The sequence below is a fragment of the Rhopilema esculentum genome, chromosome 19 (assembly GCF_057945365.1).
Source record: "Rhopilema esculentum isolate cy_ngs chromosome 19, ASM5794536v1, whole genome shotgun sequence".
NCBI classification, from domain to species: domain Eukaryota; kingdom Metazoa; phylum Cnidaria; class Scyphozoa; order Rhizostomeae; family Rhizostomatidae; genus Rhopilema; species Rhopilema esculentum.
In genome coordinates this window covers 4,859,910-4,881,413 of record NC_142833.1, presented here as the reverse complement: position 1 = coordinate 4,881,413, position 21,504 = coordinate 4,859,910, and the positions used below count along the sequence as shown (strand labels likewise).

The 21,504-nt window shown below is 35.6% G+C and overlaps 1 protein-coding gene across 4 annotated transcripts in view; it reads left to right on the top strand.

Annotated features, from left to right (window-relative positions):
- The window catches only part of LOC135688200 (ephrin type-A receptor 3), a 36,054-nt gene that overhangs the window by 1,324 nt on the left and 13,226 nt on the right, over positions 1-21,504 (top strand). For 3 of the 4 annotated variants that reach the window (XM_089114174.1, XM_089114172.1, XM_089114173.1), the window contains exons 3-18: positions 3,395-4,007; positions 4,894-5,058; positions 5,620-5,922; positions 6,058-6,254; positions 8,161-8,228; positions 8,433-8,522; positions 9,229-9,275; positions 10,066-10,197; positions 10,857-10,936; positions 12,055-12,160; positions 12,755-12,816; positions 13,587-13,685; positions 14,089-14,193; positions 18,150-18,299; positions 18,917-18,961; positions 20,134-20,285. In XM_089114174.1, coding sequence (XP_088970300.1) covers positions 3,395-4,007; positions 4,894-5,058; positions 5,620-5,922; positions 6,058-6,254; positions 8,161-8,228; positions 8,433-8,522; positions 9,229-9,275; positions 10,066-10,197; positions 10,857-10,936; positions 12,055-12,160; positions 12,755-12,816; positions 13,587-13,685; positions 14,089-14,193; positions 18,150-18,299; positions 18,917-18,961; positions 20,134-20,285 — 2,414 coding nt within the window. Of the gene's footprint in view, positions 1-3,394; positions 4,008-4,893; positions 5,059-5,619; positions 5,923-6,057; positions 6,255-8,160; positions 8,229-8,432; positions 8,523-9,228; positions 9,276-10,065; positions 10,198-10,856; positions 10,937-12,054; positions 12,161-12,754; positions 12,817-13,586; positions 13,686-14,088; positions 14,194-18,149; positions 18,300-18,916; positions 18,962-19,307; positions 20,071-20,133; positions 20,286-21,504 lie in introns of those variants that run through there. The other variant, XM_089114175.1, reaches the window with a different exon arrangement.

Sequence of the window (21,504 nt, the reverse complement as noted above, 5' to 3'; positions counted from 1 at the left end):
GGGAACGGGTAGGAACAATAAGAAACAAATAGAAACGACTATGAAATAAGCAGAAATTGGTGGGAAAAATTTCAACTGCGGCTGCGATTTTATTTTACTCCTGAACATTCAAACATTGTTCAAGAAGATTTTCATTCTGAACAGCTGATTTTTTTCGTATATTGTAGTTCGTTTCTGTTATCTGTTGTTTTCGCTAAACGATAAAATAAAGAACACCACTGGGTTTTGGTATCCTGATCAGAGACAACAGCGATCGCCGAAGAGAACAATATGACAGAACACGTAGGCCAGGGCGACGAAAATGACCATGATCATGTGAATGGAAAACATTTCCTCAATTTTGAGATTTAGTCGTTTCTGCTAAGTCACAAATCGTTTCATGAGGTTTCTTTGTCGTTTCGTCTCGTTTGTATCAGTCTCTTGTTGTTTCACGTTGTTTCCTATTTAGTAAACGTGGGTAATAATAGAATTTGAATGAATAGAAATTATAGAATAATAGAATGAAAGTGTTTGGTCATCTCATTGGTTTTAAATCAAAGTAAAAAGGAAAGATTGTTTACTGTTTTACGAAAAACAAATCAGGAAAACCCCCTGCTTCAGAAAGATCCTGGAAAAATATTGAAGGATTTATTTTTTCTGATAATATTTTATCAGTTTTGAAGAAGAATACGACTATTTAATAAAACTTTAGTCTAAAAGTCTCTACCTTTGGTCTGGTTATCACCCTATATATGAAAGCTCTGAGTAAGGATCAACCTCAACACCCTGTCCAATGGGAGAGTGATGCAACACTCACAGTCTAAACTATCAGCCTAGAGTATCAGGCAATATAAGCAAGGAACATAATCAAGTAAAGCGTCTTTTTGCAGCTAACATAAGAAAACCCCCTGCTTCAGAAAGATCCTGGAAAAATATTGAAGGATTTATTTTTTCTGATAATATTTTATCAGTTTTGAAGAAGAATACGACTATTTAATAAAACTTTAGTCTAAAAGTCTCTACCTTTGGTCTGGTTATCACCCTATATATGAAAGCTCTAAGTAAGGATCAACCTCAACCACCCTGTCTAATGGGAGAGTGCTGCAACACTCACAGTCTAAACTATCAGCCTAGAGTATCAGGCAAAATAAGCAAGGAACATAATCAAGTAAAGCGTCTTTTTGCAGCTAACATAAGAAACGGTAATGCCTCAGAAAATAATATAATGCCACAATGATTCATACTTTTAGATCTCCCATCTCATCAGGGACGGATTTAGCGGGGGATTGCAGGGGTGCTAGACTCCCGCCCCATAGATTAATCATTTTTTGGTAGTCAGTAATAACAAAATAATGCCAAGATTTTCCCTTTTTTTCTTCTTATCTTCTTTACCTTAAAGTTGAAAACCGAATTTTGAAAATGGGTGTTTCTATCATTTTCCAGTGAGTTGAAGGGTGTGTCACAAAAATCCAATCAGCGTTTAACACCCTCTCCAATCATTGTTGCAAAAATCCGTCCCTGCATCTTATCCTTGCACAAATACTTGAAAAACCATCAACAATCTCAAAGTTAGAGATTTTCAACTGTGTAAGTAGAAAGATAGAAATCATACTTTGTTTAGTTGACAATTCGAAACAATAGCTTTATGGTCAAATACACCAGGCATCACAATTAATATTTTCTGGTCCCAAATTTAATGAACAAATTGAATGCTTGTTGGTTTTAACACAATATTTCATTTTTATCACAAAATCTGTAATCCAGTCTTTTATGAACTGCTATGCAGTTTGTTACAGGCTCTTTTTGAGGTAGTGCTTCAAAATTCTGCTTTATTTTTTCTCAAAAAAGCAAAACAATCATATGGACAAGAAAATGATAATTTTAGTCAAACTCTTTTAATAAAAGAAATCAATTTTCTACCATGAGCTATCAATCAAAGACCGAGATACAACTCTTTGTTTAGGGGGTGGGGGGCAGCCATGATAAATCAGTGCAAAAACTGCCATATTTTACAAAACAAAAGTATTTTACTTATGACACTTAAGATTTTTGTTGAGGGAGGAGCAAGGCCCCCGGCCAACCCCGGCCCCCAGCCCCCAGCCCCCCGGTATCTCGGTCCTTGCTATCAATAGCAAGCCTTTTTACATTGTATATGCTTAATTTTATGGAATTTTGTTACCTACCTTGAGGCCTATTTTGGCAACCTAATAAACATGCTCGTAAGGTCTTTAGCGAAGAAATTTTCACAAGCAAAAACTGCCCTCGTGGATAAGCCTATGAGGGCTATTGTCCATTTAACAATACTTGATAAAGAAAAAGTCCTTTAAGGCCTAAGAGGTGTATTAGAAAATCATCTGCTCACGATTGTCTAGCATTTGGTCTTCTAATTGCGTGGTTATCGCAAAATTTAAAATGATGAAACAATAATGCTTCGTTTTTCATAAGCAACTTGATATTTCACTCATAAGCAAATTATTTAGAAACTAACTTTTCCGTAATTTCTCTTCGTGTCTTTGCAGACCAGACATGTCTTTGCGAGGGTGCTCAATAGCCTGTACCAATAATTTCTTAACGGGGGTTGGGGGGTGAGATCGACCACCAATATATAAACCACTCGTTATTGGTTACTTTATTTCCCTTCATACAATGCATAGCATGTACCTATGAGATTTGTTCCTTTATATAATAATAATAATAATTGTAACATAATAATATATCTCGCCAAATCTCAGATGTTCAACCAATCTCTCGATTTCTATCAGGCCTTTGCGTTGCTTTTTAGAATTTGTTCCATTGCTGGAAGGTGTATTTTGAATTTTATGCATTGTCATAAATTATCTAAGTTTTTTTCATTTAATCCACACCTTCTGCATCTTATATTATCATATTTTCCTTTGTAATTAGCTTTTAAATCGGTCATGTTTAGTTTCAATTTTAGTAACGTTGGTCCCTTTTTATGTTTTATATATTCTTATATTCCAAAATTGCCTTTTTTAATGAACCTCATCTTTGTTTTAACGTTTAGTTGCTTTAAGCTCGCTTTTTTTTAAAAATTGTCAATTTGACTGAGAGTTGAATTTAAGTCCTGGAAGTGTTTATCTGACATGTTGCTGTTGTAATATTGGCCTTTTGGGTTAATAAATCTTGGAATTAAGAACTGGTGTGATTAAGAACGACTTTACATGAAGAGCTATCATTAGAATATCATTTTTCTGGTTTTTCTGTCCTCCATACCTCTGCATCAGTTACCTTGACCATCTTCTTTCAGATGTCTTGTTGCTTGAAAATTTTTAATGTAATCTTGTGCTATTGCACAAATATTTTGCGAGTAAGTGCATTATCTTTCAATGCTAAGTGATAAATTTAAACCAGGCACCAAATCATCTGATACTCATCTTTTTCTTTTTTTTTTCAGTGGAACCTAAAGACAGATAAGACCGGGTTCGCTGCTTGTAAAACAAGTAATAGTGTCGTAGATGGTAATGTTATAACACCATTTATCACTACAAATCCAACGAAGGAGATAACCCTCAGAGTTACTTATACTTTGAATTGCTGTTCATCCAAATTGTCCATTGGTGTCTATGTCCTTTTGGGCTCAGGTGAAACATCTGCGCCAAGTGCTCTAAGCTTCAAGTACATTTCTGCTTTAAAGAATACCTCATCAATGAATCCGTCATCTAGAGCACAGTTTACATCAGCTATTACCATTGGAATGGAAGGAAGGACTGGACTTTTTATTGCTTTCAGAAATCAAGGAATTTGCGGAAGCCTTGATTCATTTCATCTCAGTTACATTGAATGTCCAAGCTCAGCTGGGGAATTAATGTCATTTCCACTTAGAACTGCAGCTCCAAACAGCACAGTTTCAGTTCTAAAAGTGCTTGGAACATGCTTTCCCAATGCTGTTGTCCAAATTTCAGAAGCTGCAAATTACATGTTTTGTTATACAAATGGTTCCACCAAGGTGAATGGTGGCTGTCATTGCAAAGCTGGATATGAAAATAATTTCTTTACCAGTTGCCATGGTGAGTAAAAAAAATTTGCGTAGACAAGGACCGTGGAGCATATTATAGATTGTGGAGGCTAAAACGTTTTGGGAGGGGCTAAACATGCTAAAAGCCAAGAGCAGAGCGATTTTGGTATGGTTTAAGTAAATTTTGGAAAATATTGGGAGGGGGCATAGCCCCAGTAGCCCCTCCTCTTCCGCGGTCCCTGAGCATACATATTTAGACGTTTAATAAAATGATAAAACTATGATAAAAAGTTGTTTTATCTTCTGTTGGTTGATACTTTGATTGGTTGGACTTTCTAAATAATTTGTAGACCAGCGATTTCTAGTTCCTAAGACTGCGATATTATTTAAGGAATAAAATATCCAGAATATTGTATTTTTAGTTAATTAATTTTGTCAATTGTTCATCTACTGTATGTGTTATAAAAATTTGAATTAACTTTTTACCTTTATCAATGCAAGTTAACTCATTGACATATTTATCAATGTAAGGAGCTTATAATGAGCTAGCTTTTAAAATAACTTCTTAAGTTCTTAAAGAGAACGTGCAGTTATGAAAATTGCAGCTTCAATATCTATGAATAAGTGTATAATGTTTCATATTAATACATTATAACACAAACTTAATCGTTGTTCTCTGTCCTTTACAACAGCGTTTAAAGAGTCGAAAGATGGTAACCCAATATTCAGGTCACCTCCTCTTTATGAATAAGTAGCCCATTTTAAAAAACTCCTTTTTCCTACAAAATTTAGATTCTTGAATGCAGCTTCTACGTCTAATTAAAATACAATGAAATGGCTAGGGCTTATATCTATCAATTGTCTTAAAACTTTCCTTCATCGAATTCATAGGAGTGTTATGGTGATAATTTTTGTTCTTTATTGCCATGCTTTTACAGAATGTCCCGCAAAGAGTTTCAAAAGTGCTGCTGGCAACTTTAATTGCACCAGATGTGGTGCAAATGTTGAGGACGGACTGAAGCCAAGGACAACACCTTGTAAATGCAACAATGGATATTACAGGCCACTTCGATCTAAAAGTGTTCCAGCTGTCGACTGTGAAGGTGAGCTTTGTTTAAACAAATTATTGATTTCTTATGAAAGAGAATGAATAGATTTACGAACCCATAAATACGTTGAAACTGAAGGTCATTTAAGCCACTTGTTTCACTCACGATTCATCTCAACCTTCTTAATTACATCATACCATTGGAAATATTCAATTTATTTTTAATTTAGCAGCTCTGTGGATGCACAAAGGGGCGAAATATCAGTTATATATCAATGGCACTAAAAAGCTTTTAATCTTTCCGTAAAATATTCTCACTCTTTGATTTTATAAACAAATTTTGCGCCCTAATAAGATCTTTTTCCCTATATACATGAATTATGCAAAACTTTTCATTTTCGACTCTTGTCCTTTTTAGATTATTGCTTTCTAATGCTTTCTAATTAAAATTTCTTTTTTCACTACTCTTCTATTCTTTTGCCCTCTGAATTTGCAACGAGCTATCAAAGCAGGTGTCATATATTCTTGTCTTTTTGGCTTATTAAAACTTTTGATTCTCAATTTTTTCTTATCATTTTTAATCTCAATACTCGTAAATAAATATGGTTTTCAACAGCGCCACCATCTGCTCCAAATGTTGTTAGGGCAAAACAGATTGGGTCAAAGTGGATCTTATTAGAATGGACGGTCCCCATGGACCAGAGGACTGGAGACAAACCGAGTTACACGATAAAAGCAAGCTGTACTAAATGTAAAACTCCACCTGACTTTACAACATCTAACCTTCTTTTCAATGTCACTGGCCTGAGCGCCTACACACGATATGACGTCAGGGTCTATTCCATCAACAATGTCACTGCTGCCATCGGCTTCGACAAGGCTCAGTACAACAGCACTTCAGTTTTGACTGGATCAGGATGTGAGTGAGAAAGTTGAGAAATGAGAAAGTTGAGCTTTTCAACATTTTTTTCTTGAGTTGATTTTACATTCGTTTACTTTGGGTAAATATCCCAATAGATGTTTCGTTGGTTTATGTACTATATCTCATTTTCAGTGCCTTCGGAGGTTCAGAATCTTACTAAAAGGACAAACTCTGATGCATCAGTGACAATTTTATGGAACGAGCCATTGACCAAGGGTGGTGATGATCTGCGATATTTTGTCACTGTTAATGGTGAAAAGGGAATGTTTACCACCAAAATGAAATACACTGTTAAACAAGATCTAGAAACGAAGAAGTACACTGTGTCTGTAAGTATGAAGCTTTGATTCTCAAACTTTATATCAATGTCCAGAAAATGTTTAAACCTCTCGACCGAAAACATGTTGGAGGTTTTATGAAAGGAAACAATTTCAGTTGACACATCCATATATATTATTTTTTATATAAAGATTTGATAGATTTTACTCGTAGACAATTGTGAACACAGGCTCAGTCTAGCACTTTACTTTCAATAGGAAATCCCAAATAATTGTCACTTTGAGAGATTTGTTGTTTCTTTACTTATGCTCCTTTACAGCAATTTGATAAAAAAGCCTGAAAATTCGTAAAAGTCTTGAAATTGAAAAGAATCTTCAAGTCAAAAATTAGTCTTACATTCTTAGCCTATTAAAAATGTGCCTATAAGAAAAGCTGATTGCAACCTTTGGTCAGAATCTGATGATCTACCTTTCTACAGTGTTCTTCGTTACGCTCAGTAATATTACACAAACTAACATTTATCAAAAGCAGATACCGTATTGACATTATCGTGAACTACGAATGCACGAAAAACTGAACAGATGACATAACAATTGCTGAAAGCGGTATGAAATAATCAATAAACAAGAAAGGTAATGAAGTGATCCGGTTTGTGGTGTGGTGTGGATCTGTGAGTGGTTTGGGGTATCAGGCAGTCCAATTGCAATTTTTGATTTCATCAAAAAAAGACATCTTCACTAAAGAAGGCTTTACATTTTCTTGAACTCTTCTCTTCTCTCTACATTATCTAAGCATGCTATTGGTTCAATTTTCGACATTCATCAGCTTTTAATTTACCATTCTTGTAACATTTGATCATTTCAATGTGAAAATGCTTTCACTCCAATTACTGGAGAAACACAGGCGATTCTAACAAATCATTAGAGTTTTCATCTGTCCAAATACTTTCGAGGTGAACATCTCAGGCAAAGAAGACATGGGGGGTGGAAAATTTTCAGGCAATCAGGGAAAAGTTCTCGTATTTTGATAGTATTTCTGGCTCCCATAGGGCAATTCAATCTCAATAAAGCAATTATATTCGGGCAATGTCTATACTTAGTCCCCATAAACCGTTAACATCCGCCACGTCTATGATGTACCGTGTAATTTTGCTCCAATACGGCAGACATGCATACTCTGCATGTTACTATTTTCTTCCTACTTGCATTAAACACCATGCTCGACAATCATCGTAAAGGATCGAGATTTTGCGAGCAATAGAATTTTTAAAGATTTTTCGCGACCGCGAAATTGTAACAGATTTTAATCAGTGTACTATCTTACAAGAGCATTGCTTTTTGAATAACTTTTTCAGTCCTCGATCTATACCGCGTTTTTAAAATGGAATTTTGCTCAATATTGTTCTTAGAAGCATGGCTGACCGTGGGTAGTAGCGTAGAAATATTTTGAAAAATGTAGGGATTTGTCGGGAGAATCGACGCTGACGTGCATAGGTGGAAGTAGGTAGGAATCGCCTGCGCAGTAGTGAGAAACGACCAAGCGTAGCAACATTGAAGTCATTTCATAATGCTCTGAACAAAAATGGTCGAGTAATTGTGAGTGATCAGAGAATATAATTCGAGATATAAATGGAGAAAATTAGAGAATAATAGATAAATAAAGAGGAAATAGAAATAAAGAGACAAGACAGAGAGAAGAAACATTCAACTTGACACCGGCTTTTGAAACGAAATTGGTGGCGTTTAAGCAATGATTTTCTGTCATTTGGGCATGGTTTTTAAATACTAGAGCTAAAAATCGATTGTGAAGTGTCTGCAGGAATTAAGAGCATAGGCTTTTGTGCCTGCAAGCGTCACTCGCACCCTCTCGCAGGGTTACGAGGTCTGCTTAGAATATATTCTTTTTGCAGATGCCCACGTATTGAACTTTTAAATGGTATTTTTATTTTCAAATTAGGTAAAGTCACACACGAGCGCTGGATTTTCCAAAGAAGAAGTTATCGTATTTGAAATTAAAGGAAAAGGAAAGTATTAGCCAGTGGAAATCAAAATTGTCATCATTAACGAGTTATATTTCATGTTTCTTCGCAGGTTCTTTAGTTTTTCATATCATATTAAAGTGGTGATGATAGGCCAAGCTAAGTGTTCGCCAAGCAGAATGTTGAATAAAAGGCCCCTATAAGTCACCTTGAGTGATGTATGAATTATATATTGAATTCTATTTACAGGTATTTCACTGACTTTGGTCATTGCTGTCGTAGTCACATTGTTTGTCTTACTGTTGATTGCTATCGCTTTGATCGTATACTTTTACAGAAGGTACGTCTTTCCTGCTACATCATTTTTCATGTTTTCAAGATATTTTTCACTGCAGGTTTGATTAAAATGACTTAGTTCATGTTACGAATACCTTCATACGATTTTCATAAATGCCCCCCCCCCCCTTTTTAGCAATTTTCCTTCCATTTTTTCAAACCTTTTTTATACAGAAGTTATCTCATTTGCGCTCTTTGTGTCCTTTTGCCATTTTTCCACCGAATGACTCTTTATCATTTCAACCTACTTCTCTTTACTATACGTATAGATTTGCTCTTTATTTGAATTACTCACAGCCACGTCAATGGCAAGGGGTGCTTGGTTGTCACACCAGGGAAATCAGAGAAGTCATAAAGACTAAGTCATCATTCCATTAATCCATAATTAAATAACTCATAATAATATTACATAATTAAATATCTTTCCGTCAGGGAGTAATATTACATAACGCTTATTCCAAGATAGGAAGTAGCAGAACTGTCTGACCTTTAGGTTCTGCCAGTAAAGCTAAGTATAATTTTAACAAAGTTACAATTGGCCTGTTTTTCAGTCGGAAATCTAGCACCTTTCACTTCCTCCCCCCCCCCCCCCCCCCCTCCTTCAACTAAAATATCCGTCAATTCAGATCCCTGGTTATAGCTGTCACTTTTATGTCCAATAATATTTTGTATCTTTGTCAATAAAATGTGTTAATTTCCTGTTTATCAAGGGGACATCCAAAGCATCTCCAAACTGTTCGACTTGAAAACGGGGAAGGTTCGTACACATTCGCTGTTAAATATTTCTTAAAAATTTTCAATGTAACCAGCTATTCTTTCCCTAAATAGTGAATTCGTTGATCGTAAGTAGAAGTTTTGATAAATGTTTGTATATCATTTTCTTTCCCTAACAGTTAGTGTTTCCCATAATATTTCAGGCTTTTGTTTCTATTAATCGTTTAATTTTGACTTTTGATGTCAACCAATTACGATTTCAATTATTGTAGATTCAGGCAGGCAAATTCGACCTGGAACTTTTAAGTATTACCGAACCTATCATCAATTTTTTTTACCGGCCATCAATTTTCTCTAGAACTAGCACCGATAGGTTGAGTCATCATCATCATCATGATCATTATCACTAGCAACCTTTTTCGATGTTTGCTAGACAAAAGTTATGCAAATAATTTATGCTAAGATGAAGCATCTAAGAGATTGCATCATGGAAAGAACTGACTACTGTTAGTACATGCTGTGAAGCAGCATTTTTTGCCTGAAAACCAACTTCCGTTAATAATTTCAAATTCATTTATATTTATGGACGATTTGGTTCAATTTTAAAGTGAATTCGAGATCTTTGGACCTAAGTAACTGAGCGACTTAATAGCGTGACTGATAGTTTTCACATTTGGAATTCAAAATATTTGTTCATACATAGGTTTTTGCATGTGCTTTTCGAGAGAAAAATATCTTTCAGAAATGTTGTGTTCAAATTATGCAAAGTTTTAAACACCTTAAGAGCTAAAAGCTTGGTTGACCTGGTCCTAAATTTCTCTTACCTTGTTCAGTGATTCTACCAAGTGGAAAAGGCGTTCAGAATTTCGTTAATCTGACCTATCAAGATTTGGAAGACGTTGTGCAACAGTTTGCTAACGAATTGGACCGCGGCTGGATCAAGCTAGAGCGTTTGATTGGTGGGGGTGAGTTGGTTTAAAGTTTGGTTAAGAGCATGGTTCTTCCGATAGTTTGAAAGTCTTGAAACGTTTTATCATGGTGGTAGATTCTTACAACTGCTATTTGCATTCGCGAATCGAGCTACATTTTTGTTTGTTTACGTCACAAGGGCTAAATGTTTAAATTTCCTTTTTTTAACAATTACATCAAAATTGTTCAGGTGACAGACAAGTGTGTCTGTGACAGGTGCAAACATTATTCTGCACTTCTATCATTATCTACCCAAATGACTGCTGTTATCTTCCTCGGCTCTGTCTTCTTTGATTCAGCACTAAGAATTTTCTACTTTAATTTTTACACATTACACCGTCTTCTGTCGAAGATATCAGTGCTGCTCAACTTTCAGGAAATGAAGCTTCGCCCTGTAGACACTTCATAGTTGCGTTTTGGCCAAATCTTTTATTTTTTCAAAATTAAACAATTGTATTAGAGATGCTCGAATGAATTTATTGTATTGAATATAAGATTTTCGTAACCTTTTAGGCCTGAAATTGGATGTAAGGCCCGCAACAGTAACATACAATTTTAGGCCTTGGCAACCATCATCTTGGCTTGTAGACTAATGAGAATCGAAAAGGAATTTGTTGGATTCTATGAATATTCTGCAATTAAAAATTTTTCTTAGGTGAATTTGGTGATGTGTACATAGGAACTATGGAAAAACCTTCCGAAAAAGCACAAATTGTCGCCGTCAAGACACTCAAGGTACAAGTTTGTGATCTTTCGTAGACAAACAGGATAGATGTTCTTGGTAAGACCTGGGATTCTAGCGAAGCCGTGAAATCAAATCAGTTCTAGTGTAGGTTCTGAATACACTTACACTCCTCTTCCCAAAGTATTTGAATGGTTAGGCAAAATTGATGGCCTAACTCTTACGTTAGGCAAACGTTACGTTACAGCTAAATGAGGCAATGAATAAGGACGTTACTAGAGTCTTGAAATGGTTGAAGGATTGTCACTAAATGTTGCTAAAACAAAAGCAATGACTATCCCAGCGAAACAAAAGGAAATGCAGGAAGCTAATAATAATAAAGCATTATCTTTAAACAGACAAGAAGAACAAATATATAGTGTCCAAACTGCCAAAAATCTTGGAATACAATTAGACAACATCCTTAACTGGCAAGGTGACATCAAATCTCTGTCAACAAAATCAGTAGAGCAATTGGCTTATACTGGTACTGTGGAGCCCTAATTAAGATACTGTTACTTAGTTCTAGGAAATTGTGCTGCAAACGAAAAGAACCATTTGCAAAAACTTGAAATCGGACAGCAAGAATAATCAGAAATAGCCTAATGCTAGACCACTGTTAAATGCTCTTGGACTCGAACCACTTCAGGTTTAGATCAATATTAAAGCTAACAATATGGTTATCGGACCTACGAAGCTAGCGTCAGAATCTTTATCGGCTTTATTTATAAGAAATTCAGGAAGTCATTTGCGGGCTCTTTGCAAAAACAATAAAGATGCTTATCTTGGGCAAAAATGCTCATCTTTTAGCGTACAGGCATGGAATTCTCTGCCAGTAGACAGGTATCTTCCCTACATGTCTTCAGAACCAAAATTAGATAAAACCTATTTAACTTTATATTTATGTATGTATTGTAAATTAATTTTGTATCTATGTTATATATTTTATATAATGTATATATATTATATTATAAGTTTTAAGTTATATTATGAATAAGCTTTGGTTTTTATTTGCAAAATTGTTAATTAAATGGAGGGCTCGTTGTAAAACAAGAATTTGCTGAAGGGCTACTTTCCTTAAATTTTTTGAAAAGGAAAGTGAAAGAACAATTGTTCTCTTCCTTTTTTGTAGTCAAATGCAAATAAAAAAGCAAGAGGTGACTTTATGGGAGAGGCAATGTATATGGGACAATTTGATGACCCAAATGTCATACATCTCGAGGGTGTGGTCGTTAAAGGTATACACACTTTTATAAGAATACCTATTTTTTTGCCAAGCCTCAATAATCAATATTCTTAAAATTTTCGATTTTGTCCCTAAGATTATACTTAAATTATTCTTGCCCAGCACAAGTTGTAAATTCGCCTTAAGATCAAAGAAAAACATTAAATCTTTTTTATGTGTTTCTTCATCATAAATGTCAAAGTGACACTTGTTTTGCTTTGGGAGAAACTCAGATTAAGGTGAAATTTCAGTCTTGATGAAGGTTGAGCCTGGCATTATCCTTAAATTATTCTTAAGTTTTAGCAATTTTGAGCCTCAATGTTCTTATAGACTTTATTCTTATAAAAAAAATTTGTATAATTTATTTGCTTTGAAGAAATATCTTTTCCAGATTTTCTAATAGATTTGTAAATTTCTTTGTTTGTGAGCAGGCTACTCAATGCCTAGCCAGTCTACCCATGTGCAATCTACCTTGTAACAACTTAGCTTGCATATAAGTACTCTCAATATTTATGATTCGAAGCACTTCCTGTCTCGTTACAGAAAGCATAAATTACGTGGTCTTCAAGTTTGTCTGCCAATGCTTATAAAATATTTAATTTTTTAGACCTTCCCATATTGATTGTCATGGAATTCATGAGCAATGGATCGCTTCAATCCTTTCTACAAGTATGCTAACTAAATTTCAATTTACTCCCTCAAACTATTGCAACTTGTTCAATTAGGTATGAGTATATAGTTAACCTAATCTTTATATTGAAATAGCAATTATTGATTGACAACTATCCCCCAATGTCTATCATCGCTTCCTTTTCATTTATTTCATATTTTTCAAAGAATACGTGCATAAAGGAATTTTGCGTTATTTTTGTATACAGGGAGCCTAATGCAACAACCTTCAAACTGAATGGCCATTTTCTTGCAATTTTCAAAAATTATCTCGGAAAAGTTTAGAATTTATTGAAATTTATAGGCTACTCATAGTAAATTCATCTCCTTTAGAAATCAATCTCAATAAAGCAAAAATAACACTTTAAACTAGCTGCTTTCATAATTAAAGCTAATTGAATGTCCCATCTTGGATCAGTTTATAAGCAGTTGCAAAGTTTAAAATCCTTTGTTATGTACTGTCGTTTTGATGTAGCTGTTAACACCCAGTTCCCTTGTCATTACTAATAAAGGGGCTGGGTACTCCTTAAATTGTTTTAGCAGGAAAACGTGTGATACAGTAGTAGGCGTGGTCGCACAAAACAAAGTGAAAGCCGTCCGCCACTGCTTTTGAGTTATCTGCAGAAGCGTTGTATGCCGGGTCGAAATTTTGGTCAATTTTAACTTGTATAAAAAATATTCTACTGATGTTTCATTGCTATTTGTCCTTCTTTGGCTTATTGAGTCTCTCAATCTGAAGAAGTGTAACAGAACCTTTTATATCTCCACAGAAAAACGATGATAAATTTACTCCACTCCAGTTACTAGGAATGGCCCGGGGTGTGGCATCTGGAATGACGTATTTGTCTGAAAAGAGCTACATCCATAGGGTAGGTGTTGGTTTTATCGTCAATGAAAGCTTTAGTAACAATTTACCTTGTATTGCCTGTACAAAATTGAGATTCAGCAAAATTTTCTTTCGAATATTGTTATTAGATTAATGTAGAAGGGGATCCGGACTAGGTTTGTTTTCCATTGGTTCTGTTTCCAAAGAATGCTAGTTTGCCATTGAGAAATGATTGGATTTGACGACTGGCAAATATATTATGATAATAGCAATTGCAATGGGATAAAATACACTCAATTTTATATGCAGTCATCGGGAAAAATAATACATTTTCAAATATGCGCACACTGTTTTTAAACTTTGACAGTTAGCGCATAATAGCAGTCCTTAAGTATTGTCACGTTTACAAACTATACTCCTAATTTAACTTATGTTTATTATTTCAGGATTTGGCAGCCAGAAATATTTTAGTAAATGATGACATGGTTTGCAAGGTTGCTGATTTTGGAATGAGTAGAGAATTGAGCAAGGATGATACATATGACACAACGGTAATGAAATGTTTCATTCACTGATTTATATCCTATTGGCAGATGACAAACAAATATCTTTGAGTTATACTAAATTCATGTCAGATCACCTTATCATATTTTCTTTTTTTAGATGTCATACTGAAGCAGAATAATCATCTTTAGGTCTATGGAAAGGTACCCTGGGTACCAGACTCACTATATATGAAATAAAATAGAGAGTCTGGTCTAGTGCGCCCCATTCTCGTTCTGGTGTGCTGATATTAACCAATCAGGAGCGAGTGTACAGATTTCTGTGCGTTCAAAGGTCACAGCGAAACAATAAACTTAGCTCTAGTGTAAAACATTGAACAGAACAGAACCTAAATAAATGCTAGCGACCGTAACGATTGAGTTTGAAGATGCTGTTAAAACTGTACTCAAAGAATATTTTCCGTATGTTGTGGAACTGAACACAGAACAGCATTGAAAGCCTTGTTTGTAGAGAGAAGAGACACCTTCGCCATATTGCCAACTGGCTTTGGAAAGTCTCTGATATTCCAGGCTGTGCCTTTCGTTGCAAAGAAATTAGGCCTTGTAGTGAAATGCAGTAGATAAGAAACACCGCAAGGCGCCGAGAACAAACAACAACAAACACAGTAAATCAGTTATAGCTAATATTTCGCCTGGCATACGGGGCTTCGTTTGTCATATTGCCCATATTTACTGTGGTGACCTTCCAACGTGATGATTCTAACCGCCGCGGTGTCCAAGCGCGCTGCCTTCACAGTTAGGAAGTAGACGTTCAAAGTACTCACAATTTATGAGGAAAATTACAAAAGACTTATTTTAAGTTGTATACGAAATTTGATAATGATTAACATCAGTGGCGTAGCTAGCCAAATAGCAGTGGTCATGCCCTCTCTTCAAATTTGAAAAAAATGGGTGTGGCCAAATTTTACCACGCCCAATTTTTTAGTTGATGAGTTCCTTTTGAAAATTTCAATTTTAAGGCTTGTGACTTATAAAAAAAAATTTTGATTAACTTTTGGAATGAGCTTTTCTTATTTCATAGCAATCATCTTGTTACACCATGAAATGCCCTTTACCTTATAGCTGTGACACTGTCTTGGTTTGTTGGTAATTTATACAGACAGAGTTCTGACAATTTCCAAACAGAACTGTACAAAAGACATTAAAAAACATTAAAAAACATTAGTTTAGTATAGTAGATAAACTTAACTTAAATAAAAAATTGTGTTTTTCTCCTAATCTCTTTCAATTTGCAGGCTGAAATACATTTGTAAATTTTAGAGATAAGCTAAAATTTGTAAATGAAACAATAAATCACATGAAACTGAATGGGGGCTTTTTGGTCATCCTTTCCACAAATAGTCTTATCATCAATCTATTGAAGGTATTTTAAAGCCATCATGATTAACTAACAACCACAATAGAACTGATAGATGAATAAAACAAATAGGCAAATGAAAATGCAATGTAAATATTGATATGAAATATATAGGAAGCTAAAATAATGGATAGGCCTAGTTGCAAAATGTTTTCTGCAAAGTTAGACTTAATAGAAAAATACCTTGCAAAATAGATTTAGCTTAACAAAAACATTGATGTCTCCACATATACTTATGGTAAATATCCACATAATTGGATTGTCTTTACTAAATCTAGCAAACAAGGCTTGTAAATGAAATAATTTGATCTTGTAAATTTTCAAATACATCAAAAGTTGTAATAATGAAATAAAACTGTTTAACTAACAAGATCAGTAACATGCTTAACTTGTCTCTGGTCATTTTATTTCAACAGCTATAAGTAGTAAAAAGGTACTTTCAACTACAAATGAAGTCAGTAGAGCTTTGAGTTTGACTTTAATTGTGTTATTGCATGTGATAATAAACAAACAATTCAAGAATAACTTTAAGCAAATTTTGGTATTCACTATCCATTTACTACAATCTTATTGTCCTAATCACAATATGGTAACAATGCTTTTAAAGGGCTTAACAGTTTCTAAATATGCTGCTAAATGTCTGGAAAGTTTAAGCTCTTAAATCTGTTGGTTTGGAAAATAACACTGCTATCTCCACCATCCATCTCCAGTGAACAGCACCAAGAATTGGCATTCATTAACGGAAGAAGATTATCTGCAAATGTTCAACTAGTAACAATTGATTACTGAAAAGGCTGAGAGTTTGGTTTGGTTGCATAAAATGATCCTGCTCGCTGATTTTATGTCCAAAAATGGCCTTTTGTGCCTGTCACTTCTCCACATAGTGCAACACCGTTGAGGCTGAAAACCCTGTCATTGCCATTAAATGTTCTGGAGATTAACATGAGTCGTGGCTGCTTGGCAATAAGCTATTCCTTGCATTTTACTTACAGAGAATTACCTCCCATCTCGTGGATCTAGGCATAGCAGCGCCGCCATCGATGCCTCGCATTCGCGTTCACGAAATAACACAGGACGGTTCTGATGATTATAATGATGGTCATGCCCTCTCGAAATGGCATGACTAGCCTTTGTTCTCTCTTGCGTCACTCCTATTGTTAGGCATGACCAAACATAGGGAACCAGCGTTATGGGCATGACTAAAACACAGGGTTTGGTCATGCTCATAGTTATGGGCATGACTAAATTGGAAACCCTCAGTTTTAGTCATGCCCGACAATAGAAGAGCGCCTTCGGAGGGCTCCATATTCTTGCGTGGAACCATAGGGTTCCAAAGGCCATCATGAGAATAGGACTTTACTCTTATGAAAATATAATTTTTTGAAAAATGTTATCTCTGGAAATAGATGGTCATGCCCGGCATGACAAGCATGACCGCTAGCTACGCCACTGATTAACATTTAATAACTGCATTGTGCTAACTTTGATTTCATGCTTCGCACATGTTTTTTGCTGCCAAATGGCGTTTTAAACCTGATTTGATTGTTATCTTGAGGCAGAAAAGTCTATTATCACTGTATTAAAAATGTCGACTTTAAAGAACTAAATAAAACACATTTGCTTTAAGATTTCCCAAAACTCCTTTGACTACTGAGTTTCTTTGTTATTTATCTGACAGTCTTGTTTCACAGGCCTAGTCTGTTAAATAGACCTCAGTTCTTTCAAGTAAGTTCACCAGAACGAGAATGGGGCGCACTAGACCAGACTCTCTATTATTTTATATAGTGAGTCTGGTACCCAGAGTAATGGAAAGGGTAATCTCGTGCAAGCACTGGGATCTATTACCCATCTTGCTGCCCAGAATGAAAACATTTGCTGAGCGTATATTTGTTAAAGAGAATCTTCCTCCTTCATCGATCATTACTTTGTTTTCGCGGCAGATGCACAGCAGTATTGAAATTCTTCTGAAACTGGAACTAAAATTTCTTAACTGTAAGCAATTGGCTGCTGCTTGTCGGGCTACAGCCAAGAAACTACAATCCCGGACAAAAATGATTGAGACTTTGCAAGGAATGCTTATATTTTCACTGTTCTTTCAAAAATAACTTTGCCCCTCCCCCAATTCAATTTTGAGTGCATGATTGTGAAGCAAAAAATGATAGAACTATAAATCCAACATTGCTTTGGGGGGAAAGGGGTGATTCGAATTTACAGGGGCAAGGTAAAGTGACAATTGCGAGAATTGCATTTTTTCTCAACATTTTTGTGCGGGATTGTAGGTCTATGGCTATGCATAGCTGTTGTTGTCAGCTTCCATTAATCATGTGACTAACCTTTGCAACCCAAACATTTTTTGTCTAAATAAATTTCGCTATAGATCTAAGCTCAGGGCCCACGCTACAGTGGGAGGCAGGGGGCCATGCCCCCATTTTTATTTGGTAACTATAGGTATCAAATCCTCCTGTTTGGTATTAAATAGGTATCAAATCCTCCTTTTTGGCTCCCAATTTTAGAATCGGTGGCGCAGGCCCTGAAGCTTGTAAACGAGATCATTTTTGATATATTTCTACTTAATTATTTTTTACAGGGTGGTAAGATCCCTGTCAAATGGACAGCACCGGAAGCAGTCCAATTAAAGAAATTCACTATTGCTTCGGATGTTTGGAGTTATGGTATCCTGCTTTGGGAGGTAATGTGTTACGGAGAAAGGCCATATTGGAACTGGGGCAATAATGAGGTATATTCACGTATCTTTCTAATATAGCTAGTCACCAAGAGGAAAATGTTTTTTATTTCCTATCTACTCTAAGGTCCTTAATAGAAGGGGGGGACGCTTATTAATTTTTTGATTTTTTTCTGACCCCCCCCCCCCCCCGGAGCTTATTTGGACCCCCCCCATTTATTAATTTTTATACGCAGTCATTCATATCCCTTATATTCGTTAGGGAAAATTACTTATACTTCTCCATCGTTAGGGAAATGCTTGTAACGATAATGATAAAAATTGGGCATTGCGATGACTTTTAAGTCACTGAAAGTTGTTTTTGTCGACAACTTTCAAAGATTTTGGCAATCATGTTATGTTTTTCTTTAAAGATGAATCAAGCAGAGGAGGTTTTTTAAACTTTTGTGAATACAAATAAGGAAAAGACCAGTACGGAAGATTTAGCAATCAAACAGACGTAAATCAAACAGTTTGAAAAACTTATAGCTAAGCAGTATACTTTAAAAACAACGCCTAAAAAAAGAACGTGGTACAATAAAGGAAGGAAGAATATTTAATTTCTTTATGCGACTGTTGGCGCATTCTTTTCTGAACTGAAACCTCGATTTAAGCCTTAATTCTTTTTTTAGGTGCTTGAACGTCTGGCTTCTGGCTTCAGACTCCCTCCACCAATGGTATGTTTTACGGTTAAAAGTCTATAGATTTCATAGATCTTTACTACGGCTTTTCATAGCCTTTCTTTGATCAATTACACAAGATATGACAAATATGCCATGGTCTGTTTTTTTTCATATCGAGGCTACACCTAGCTTAAACATTGTCTTTTCCTTGTTTTTTCCATGGCTTATGTTTGTGAGCTTTATCTGCTATAAACCCTAGAATCTATATCGGGGTACTACAAAGCAGTTTTTTGCCTGATCCATAGACTTCCTTGCAACAGCATTTTTGATCTAAAGATTTTCCGTCAAAAGCAGAATTGTGGATTACTTTTCTACAGACATTTTTCTTCTTCTATCGTAGAAGGGTTAAAAAACAGTAACAAAGCTGTTGGCAATGATTGATGTAACTTGCTTTATTGGCCTACAAATTTTAATTGGAAAAATAAATTAACTTGCTGATAATGCATCCATACCCTAGATTGCTGAAAATACATGCATCCGTACAAATAATTTTGTTTTTTCTTCATATGTTCTCGTCATGTGCAATGAACTTTCATTTGTTATCCAAATCATTGTTTTAATAGTTCTCCCATTCTGGTAATGGTATATTTGCGAATGCAACGCTACCTTTGAATATCTTTCGTTTGCCTATTTACTGTCCTGTGTACCCTAACATTACCCAATGCTTGATTCACCAGATTTAATGACGTTCTCTGATAATCAAAAACAATATCTACTTTTTAGAAATTAGGAACCTTACTAAGAGCCTATTTAGCCTAAGTTGTCAATAAGTACTCCATGAAACAAGAGCCTGTTTTGCCTAACTCTGAAAAAGTAGGTTTTTACTTTACCATATGGTATCTTGCTTCACGACGCCCCTTTTTTCTTCCCGCTGTTTGTACCCTTTGAAACGCTTTACTCTCGTCTTGGTTTCCATTCTCTCAAACTATCTTCTTTCAAAACATACTTGTTCTCCCCTTCTTTCTCTTTTGAGAACCTTCCTTCTTACGTAACTTTACATTGGCCTCAGACCTCCTTTCTCTCCTCATGGCTTTGCTATTGGCCCCAGACCTATTGACAAAAAAATTTTGTTACTGTTTTTGAATTCATCAACGCAACTATTTTTCGGTTTTTTACCTAAGTGAATACTTAAAAAACAGCTGTTTATGATTGAAAATCTTTTGCAGAGCTGCCCTAAAGTTGTACATAATCTCATGTTATCTTGCTGGCACAAAGATCGCGTGAAAAGACCCAAATTTAAGGACATTCGTGGCACGATTGATAAGTGGATCCAGAGTCCGGAGTTGCTGACACACGAAGAATCGGTTGTGACAAAGCGGTATGTTACAAGGCATCTCCTTTCAATATTCAACAAAGTTATCAAACTTGAATATGAATTTAATCATTTTGGTTATGCGATACATACTAGATTGGACGCTACATTAACTTTTGTCTCTGGTGAAGGGGGGGGGGGTGGAGGTGAGGGATGCCACTGACAAACATACGGGAAAATTGGTATAGATGTTAATATTGTTATGCGCGGACATACCGCTTTGTCACAACTATCATCGGCGATTCCATGGTAAAAAATATTCAAGGATTCAAAGCAAGCAATCAAGAATGACCGAAATGTTTATGTTAAGTCATTCTCAGGAGCAACAGTGGATTGTATGAACAGTTACGTTTGCCCAACGATAAAAAAGAATCCGAAGACAATCATTCTTCACTGTGGTACGAACGATTTGAGAAGATCCCAACCTGCCTGCAACATCGCTAGAAATATCTTCGAATTAGCTAGAACATTGGAAACCAGGAGTAACTCGGTCATGATTTCAGGGTTGGTACCCCGGGGTGACTCGTTAAATGGAAAGGCCACTGAGTTAAACAAGTTGCTGAAGCAAATATGTATAAGCAAGAACTTGAAATTCATTGACAACTCAAATATAGATCCAAGCATACACCTTAACCGTAGCAGGCTACATCTAAATGACCGTGGAAACACGCTTTTAGCTAACAATTTTATTTATAATCTAGGATATTGACTAGAAATCGAGGGGGTAAAACCATACAAAGAGGTTCCCATCGGCATAGAACCTGGGAAGCCTGATCTATCCAGCGCCAGTATTTGTAACGCCCCAGCAGTTACTGCTGGAACTACTGCGCATGACCTACATGACACCACCGACGACAGTGATGCAAAATCAGCATTACATAATCTGCGTTTAAAGAACATAGGTCGTATGACTATCGGGTATCTAAATATAAATTCCATTAGAAATAAATTTGATGCACTAAAAGCGATAGTTTCACAGAATCTTGACATTCTAATGGTCGCCGAAACAAAAATTGATGATTCATTTCCAAAGGGACAATTCTATATTGAAGGTTATGCTGATCCACTACGGCTTGACAGAAATTGTGAGGGTGGCGGTCTGTTGGTCTATGTGAAAAGTGACATCACAATGAAGCAGTTAAAGTCATTTAAATTTGATCTTGACATTGAATGTATTTGTTTTGAAATCAATTTAAGGGGGAATAAGTGGGCTCTTTTCAGTGTT